Genomic DNA, 8,324 nt, shown 5'->3' on the forward strand with positions numbered 1-8,324 from the left:
GATTGTAGTTTTTTTTTTTTTTGTTAATAATTGTTTAATTTTTGTGAAAATATCAACATTTTCCTCACATGCACTGTGCACCACAGCAAAGAAAGACTTTAAAGTTTAAATTTCACTGGCATAACTGGCATTTTACTGGTCCATAAGTTTCAAGATGAAATTGACCTGAACGTGGAACCTGAGTGTTTCCACCTCTGACGATCTTTAATACCTCATTACCAGCACACAGTGATTCATTTTGGCCGATCGGCCGATGTCTGTTTCCTATTGGCCCAGAACAAATCCTACAAATGAAATCGAATACATCCCATTTTAGAACCTTCAGTCTGTTGGAATTCAGATATTTAACACTATAGAACTTATATGAATTCGCTTGTCAACCAAATGAGGCCAATTAAATAAAACTATTTCTGCTTTTCACCAAATATGGGAGAATCCATAATGAGTGCAAGATGGCAGCTGAAGGCTGAAGGTTTCAGACCGTGGACGGGGCGAGACGGAGGATCGAACTGCTGAGTCCACAGCTTTGGAGGAGCCGTTTCAGACTCCTGTGAAGAATGATGAGAGAGAGGTGTCGGTGCAGAGCGCCGTGGGAAGCGTCTGTCTCTTCTGTCCACAGCTGTTTCGTGGCATTCTTACCAAATTGTTGGTGACCGTGTTTTATCCTTCGCTGTGTCAATGATCGGTAAGCGACGGCGTGCCTGAAGCCGTTGCGTCTGCCGGATGGTGTGGTTCCAGCCATGACAGCAGGACATATGGCACAGCCCGCCTTTCCTCCTCCTACAGCAGATTTCACTCTTTATCTGTAGACGTTCACACTCCTACACATTTGATTAAAGCATTTTAGCTATTTTAGCTTCGACGGTCGATTTCGGTCACATTTATCAAGCTGTGCCTGGAATGTTTACTGGAAGCAGTTTCCAGAGCGTTCCTTCCTAACCTATCTGGAGAAAAACTTGAAAACCTGGAGCGTAGAATAAAGTTCGTGTCCATGTTCGCTTGGTTGTAAAACTCTGGTTCAACAAAAAGGTGGAAGCAAATGAAAAAAAGTTCAGAAAGTTAGATTATGGGGATAAATTGTGATCGTAACAAGGAATTTTAGTAGGGGGTGGCAATTATGGCACATTAAAGTCATCAGGTCTCGATAATCAGTCCCTTTTAAAAGCTTTTATTGTGTTCCTTAAGTCTTCAGTGCATATATAATGTGATTCTGGGCCGACATTAAGGCCAATTGCCACTTGGCTGGTTGGTGAGGACGTATAACTGTGAAGCAGTAATTGTACTTTCCTCTTTCGTTTTGTTGAGCCGTTCGTTCTTTCTTTTTATTTCTCCTTCTTTTCACTCGGTGAACCAACTCGGGTTACTTCCATTCAGGAACCCGAGGTGTTCGTCATCAATACCAACCGGCCTTTTATGTGCCAAACACACCAGAAGATGTCGAGCCCTCGAAATAATAACGTGAAGAATTGTAGATAAAAATATGGATGATCGGCTTCTAACTTAAAAAAAAAAACAAAAAAAAAAATGCCAAAGAACATTTTTAAGTTTGTTTGTGATCCTTATTAATCATCTGTTGTCGGGGAAGCGTAACCCCTCGGCCCCGCTTGTCTTTGCTCCACTCAGGAATGCAACGTCTTGATATTTATTGTTTCTGAACGTGTCGAGTTAAGCTCTCCGTCTGACGCTTCATCAATGCAGCAGTCAGCGGGTTGTAGAGTAGAGCGTTTGAGAATCACTCTGGCCGCCCGTCTCGACGCCGTGCAGCAGGCCTGCAGACGTTCTGCCAAGTGAGGCTGGCAGCCGAGCAAAGTGAAATCGGAATGCGCGCGGTGCGGCCGGCGACCCCGTTTCTGATGTTTATTTAACGCCGTCCCGAGCGTCTCGCCGACGTATTGAAACACCCAGACTCTCTAACCTCGTGTGCTCCTCCTCTCAGATCATGGACGGACCCGGAGACAACGACCCCGACCTCGTCCCCGCCGGCCACCCGCGGTTCTGCGAGGCCGTCAAGGCGGACCAGGCGGCCTACACCGCGCTCTTCACCAGAACCTTCCAGAACAAAACCTTCCACGTGTACCGGCTCAAGAAGAAACGCAAGAAGAGCGCCAGGAGCTCGCCGGAGCCCAGCGGGACTCAGTAGAAGTTCCCCAGCAGACGCCGGAGGGACGGCGGGACGAGAAAGGCGTGCGCTGAACCCGGCCGCTCGGACCATGATTTTTTAAACGCGTGGCTCTTTGAACTGCAGCGCGGGAGCAGCGGGCCGCTCTGAGCTCGGGGCGCCAATGTCTTAGTTAGTGGAGAGTGGAGTCCTGCTCTGGGCTCTTCTGCCTGCACTCGTACAAAACAACAACACGAAAAAAATATAAACAAGGCCCCGTTTACACGACAAGAAAAAAGACAAATTTCCCAAATGAGAATCTTTGGCCCAGTAACCAGGAAGTGAACTCCACTCGTCCACATGTAGCCACTTCCTGCTGGTTCCTTTTTTACTTTGACTTCTTCGCCCAATAGCAGTAACAGTAAATAACTGAGGAGAGCCGAGAATCATGGGAGATTCATGACATCGAAATGGCCACCCCGTGGATCTCGGATGAATCGCTGCTCACCTCGGTTAATTTAGCTGAAATTTAGACTCTACTCGTCCAGATGTGTTATTCTGGGTGAGTAACGGCAGCTTTTAGCTCGTCCAGACGGGAATTTAACGAGTTCAGACGATGTTTCAAGCAGACTGATGTCCGTTTACACGAAAAATACCACAAACGATGTACCGTATTTTCGGCACTATAAGGCTCGCTGGATTAATAGGCGCACAGTCAGTGAATGGTTTTTATTAAAAAAAAATCATACATGGGGCGCACCACATTTTAAGGCATAGGATGTATAGAATAGTATGAGCGAAATACATATCGGCAGTCTAGGTGGTTACATTCTCGGTTGAAATGTGTGAGTAAAGCGACATATCAGAGCCAGTTTGACTGAGGATCGCTCCTCTTCACGATGTGCAGCTCAGAGCGGCCACGACTGGTCGAACTCGCTTGGTGACCGGGGTTCAGCCAGCTGCCGTCTCCTGAGTGAAGCGCCCCACCGACAGCTCAGCCGCAGTCGGCCAGCCGCTCCCGGCGTCCCGGCGGGTGGGCTACCAATCGGGGGCCGGCCGTTCTCGGAGTCGCAGCGTGCAGCTGCCGCCCAGCGTCCCCACGTCGGCTGGCTGTGCAGCCGCGTGCCGTGCTCCGTTCTGTTTAAACTAGCTAGCTTAGCAGCTTAGCAAAGAGGGGTTGTTTGCGCATATGATCAGGGTGATTACCGTAATTCCCACAAAAAAGGCGCATCGAATTATAAGGCGCTCTGCTGGATTTTGAGAAAATTACAGGCTTTTACGTGCGCCTTATAGTGCGTAAAATACGGTAGTTAGCATGTCAGTCCAGCAGGCCACCGCAACACGTTTCTATAATACCTCATTTTGAATAAAATTCATTTAAAAAAAAATTAACCTTTTTCAGATCGATATCAACAGCAGGCCGTTAACGTGACGAGGTACAAAAAGAGAAATTCCAGGTGAGAATCATTCCTGGTAATTCTGAAGCAGAAAGGTTTCCTGTTTCCATGGCAACGTCTTAAACGATCCTGTAGAGCCACGAGCGTTTTCACAAAGTTCCACCTTGGAGCCGTTCTGCATTTCCAGCGGCTCTGACCACCGTCGTCGTGTAAACGGGCCTGAAGTTGACCCGAAAGTTCATTTTGATTCCTGTTGAAATCTGAGACTTGCTGTATTTTTGCAGATGAGTTCTTCTTTGCCAAGTTAAGTGAATCTGGGGGTTTGAACCGACGACAGTGACAGGTTTCTGTAAAAGCCGCTGCAGCTGTGACTGGTCCAGGTTGTGCAGCGTCGGGGTTTTCAACATTAAATACCATACTAACCGTGAATTCTGCCACTTGGTGAATGCACCAGGGTTTTGGAGGGGGTTTTGGAAGTGCAGCAGAGGCTCACTTCAAAGTGAAAAAAGCTGTGATAAGTTGATAAAGTATTTATTCTGAAGATCTGATGGAAAACGGATTCAGCTTTACAGTTCTGAATGAACCACCATCCGCCTCTTCAGCCTCGTCTGGACTTGTGTTTGTTGCTCCTTCAGTTTCTTTTTTACCTTCAGTTCCAAACAGAAACGGTTTGGACGACGTCGTCTCAGTAGCTGTTTAGTGCCTGGTCAGGTGAGTTTAGGAACTTTTTGGTTGTAGAAGCTCAGCTGACGTTCTGTCGCTGCAGCTTCATCCTCTGTGTTGTGCTGTGGTGTTTTTGTCAAGACTGTACATAATTATGAAATAAAACATGCTTTTAAAGAGAGAAGGATGCTAAGCTAACTGGCTTCCTGATGGACTGCCTCAACAAATCCTACCGATCATTCTTCATTCTCGACTGTTTTTTACTCCAGAGAAAGGTGGGTGTGTTAACGCTGCTGAAGTAAAACCAGCCCTGCTTACCATGACCAGCTGTGTGAGTGTTTTGTGTGGAAGCGGTTTGGTCTGTGCGTCTACCTGGGTGTGGACTAGCTGCAGGTCCTCTGATCAGAGTAAACCACCCCGATGGACATCATGAATCCTCGGCAGCAGCAGAGCTCCGGACGGCGCTGATTTTAAATCTTCAAGCCACTTAAATCACCTTCTTCCTGATTGTGACGGCGCTCGGTGTGAAGCTCGCAGCTCGTCTCCCTGCAGAGACACGCCGGGCCGACTGGACGCTAATGAGACGACCTCCGAATGCTCTCAGACATGAAGAAGCCGTCACGCCGTCTGCAGGCCGCATGTGGCCGCGCTGACCGACGCCATCAATTACCGCTGCAGAGAAAAGAACATTTTGTTATCTTGGACTGGCGACCAGACGCGCGGATGTTTTTTCCTCCTGTCTGTAAATTTGAGGTCAGAGTCTGAACCAAGTGGTATTTGTGACGGTGTTGTTGTGATTGCTGTCATGTTTTTCTTTGTCGCCTCTGTGATTCTCATCAGCAGCGAGTCTCAACCTTTTCTCTCGACTCACACACACACACACACACACACACACATGAATAATGTAAGTGGCGAGGAAATTGCAGCAGGCTGACAACGGCGCTGATTCCCCACCGCAATCCAAAATAGTTTGAGAGAGGGAGAGATCCGACACTTGCATATCAAACTGCGGCTCGGTGGCGAGAGAAGAAAGCGAGGAGGAGACAGAGGGACGGAAAACACTCGTGTTTCGACGGCAGAGAGCATCAAAACACGCCTTCGCCACCGTCTCCCCGTGGAATGGCAGGAGGGTGGAGATGATTGAGAGGTTGGAGCTGCGTGGGTAATTACCGCTCGGCCAGTCAGGCGCTAGCCCATTATGTGGATGCGATGGACGTTCCCCCCCCCACCTCATCTGGATTTATCTATATTTGTCCGCTGGTTAATAAGGACCTGTGTCTTTGATAATGCGCCCGCCGGCGGATGTGCGCACGCCGGTTGTCGCAGGGCTTTTGAAAGCGTGTGGCTGGTTAACGGGGAGGCCTCGCTGTAATGCATACCAACCGGCTGAGCGCGGCGCGTCCCCGCCTCCATATTGGATGTTTAATTTAAGAGATGTCTGATTGCTTTATTTGAGAGCCAAGTGATTCCATTATGTGGGCCTAATAAGAGTGAACTAATGGAATATTTTCTTCCCCGTCACTGTTAATTTCCATACATATTGGGATTGGTGGCTTGTTGGGAGGCGCGCCGCTTGCATGTGGCTTTTCTAATGAAGAGGGGATGAAGGCGTGAGGACATCGACCAGGCGAGGCTGCTGGGATCACTGCAACTACCAGATGGGTTTGATCAGCTGACAGTCAGATATTGGTTAGCAGTGGACTGAGAATCTGGTTCTAATGGGTCCTGAGTCGAGAGCCAGAGGCAGGAAAAAACATTTCTCTGTAAAGGAATGATTGTTCTGTTGTTACTGATCCCATTTAGGAAAAGACGTCCTGGACTCAGTTATCCATCAGACCGAAGGTCTTCATCGACGGCAGCCTGAACTTCGGTCTGCTCGTGGCTCACATTGAGTCTTTCAGTGACGGACAGAGGTCAGAACTCACTCGTCTGTTGGATCAGATCAGTCGACCCTTGACCCCGTCACCACTTCTCTGCCTTCTCCTTCCTGAATTTGCTTTGATAGAAACTGAAAACTGAAGATTCTCTGATTCAGAAATTCCTCAAATCCTCACACCTTCCCATTTTCAGCTTTTAATCACTCCAAATGTTCTCGGTAAGCCTTTTTGTCTTTTAAACTTTATTTAGCCCAAAGTCCCATCACTGTGGAATCTTCCGGGCATTTTTCTGAGTTTTATTCAGATAAACTCCATTTCAAGGCTGATTATCTCAGTAAAAGTGATTCATGATTTAGAACTTCCAAAATACCAATTAAGTTTTGTCTGTTTCCGTCTTAAAGCAGCTTCCTTGTTCAGTGAAGACAGGTGGACGTGCTGTTCTGAGTCATACATTTGTCTAAAAATGGTAATATATAGTGCTTTTTCATCTGCTTGAGCAGAGACCAAAGCACTTCACACTGTATTATCACATTCACCCATTCACACACCAGTGGAGGCAGCTGCCATGCAAGGCGCTCAGTCCACCCACCAGGGGCAATTCAGGGTTCAGTGTCTTGCCCAAGGACACTTCGACATGCAGACGGGAATCGAACTAACAATCTCCCGATTATCAGACGACTGCTCTCCCCACTGATCCACAGCCGCCCCTAAAAAGACGAAGACAGAAAGTAGCTGAGACAGTTTTTGCTAAATCAATCGTCCTGCGTCTTTATTCATTTGGTCTAAAAAAAGACAAATAGATTCATCAGTCTTTCAAATTTATATGATAAAGATTAGGTGACTGCTCTGCTTTTCTTCATGTAATTCAACTGTGGACTCAAGTCAGAGTTTGACTTCGGACTCGACAAAATGTTAGAATCCTTGCAACTCGACTTGGACTTTAGTCCCTTGACTCAAAAAGACTTATTTTCACCCAACAGAAAAATTCAAATAAATAAAATGTTATTAACGAACACTCTGCATCTCTCATCTCTTACCTGAGATGTGAAAATGAGTTGAAAAGACTCAAAACTCAAAGTGTTGGACTTGGAACTTGACTTGTGAAGTCTGAAAGCACTTTTCAAGTGCTTTCAGACCTACAGCATTTGGTCCGCTTGAAGCGGACTAGCGTCCCCAACTCCTGCAGGTTCGGTTCGTACGCGCTGGTGTGAAAGCAGACCAGTTAGTTTTGGTCCGGGACAAAGAACCGCACCGAGACCTCCTCGAGGAGGCGGTCTCGGTGCGGTCTCGGCGCGGTCCGCTGCTGGTGTGAACGTTGACCAGCCTCGGTCCTGTCCGCTCTGTTGTGGAGAAGGCTTTTTGGTCGGCGGAGGCTTCCGTAGCAAGCCGCGCGGCGCATCACGTCACACATGCTGGCCAATCAGGGTTCACTTCCGCCACGCAAAACACATTATTATGTGAACAGCGCCACCAAGGGGCAGGAGGGTCATAGTGGATAGTTCATCTGCAAAAACAAGTGGTGTGAATGCGAACCAAACTAGTTGACAGCTGCAACATTTATGAATAATTTATGTCCGAACCGAACCACTTTAGTGGACTAGTAGGTGTGAAAGCACACGACAGAGTCTTGGTCCCACGTCTGATTTTTTCTCTTACAACAAAAGGTAGATTTAGAATTTTCTCCATGTTTAAATCTGCCTCTTTCAGATGGTGTCAGGTAAACAGAGTCGTGTGTCTGACTGCAGTTTTCCCATCACAGCGATGTGACGAAGCCCCCTGCCGGGCTGGGAGGCTGTTTCTTCTCTTTACTGCTGGAAGTGGATCAGCGTCACTGGCGTCCGTCAGGATTTCAGTCCTAAGGAGGGAAAAAGTTGAAGTGGATTCTGGCAAATGTTTGAGCTCTTTAGATGAAAACGGATGGAAACACTTAAGAACATGAGTCCGTGTTTATTTGGCGATAAATGGATGGATCGCGCTGGAAGTGGAGAGAAGAGAGATGCTTTCCTCTGGTGAATAATGTGGAATAGTGTTTCTTCTTCTGTGCCGTTGTTCCATCAGGCCTGTAGGGGGCAGAAGTTCTTCACAGTTCACCGCCTTTTAAGTTCCCGTTTACACAATGGCGTTTCAAGTGAGCGACGTGCTTCTCCTTCCTGTTTCCATGGAGTTTTCAGTTTTCACCTGGAAATGTCGTGGCCTCATTGAAGACATGTGTTTGGCTCCATTTTGAGTTTCTGACTGTTCAGTTTGTGAATTTCATGTCGTCGTGCGGATCTGTCTGGTTTCTATACA

General features: G+C 47.4%; 1 protein-coding gene across 1 annotated transcript in view; it reads left to right on the forward strand.

Moving 5' to 3' along the window:
* Positions 1-2,880, forward strand: part of dpy19l3 (dpy-19 like C-mannosyltransferase 3) — a 71,461-nt gene extending 68,581 nt beyond the window's left edge. The window contains exon 19 of the mRNA XM_030098419.1: positions 1,937-2,880. Coding sequence (XP_029954279.1) covers positions 1,937-2,140 — 204 coding nt within the window. The 3' untranslated portion in view covers positions 2,141-2,880. The remainder of the gene's footprint in view (positions 1-1,936) is intronic.
* Positions 2,881-8,324: the final 5,444 nt, after the last annotated feature.

This window comes from Salarias fasciatus, chromosome 1 (assembly GCF_902148845.1).
Source record: "Salarias fasciatus chromosome 1, fSalaFa1.1, whole genome shotgun sequence".
Taxonomy (NCBI): domain Eukaryota; kingdom Metazoa; phylum Chordata; class Actinopteri; order Blenniiformes; family Blenniidae; genus Salarias; species Salarias fasciatus.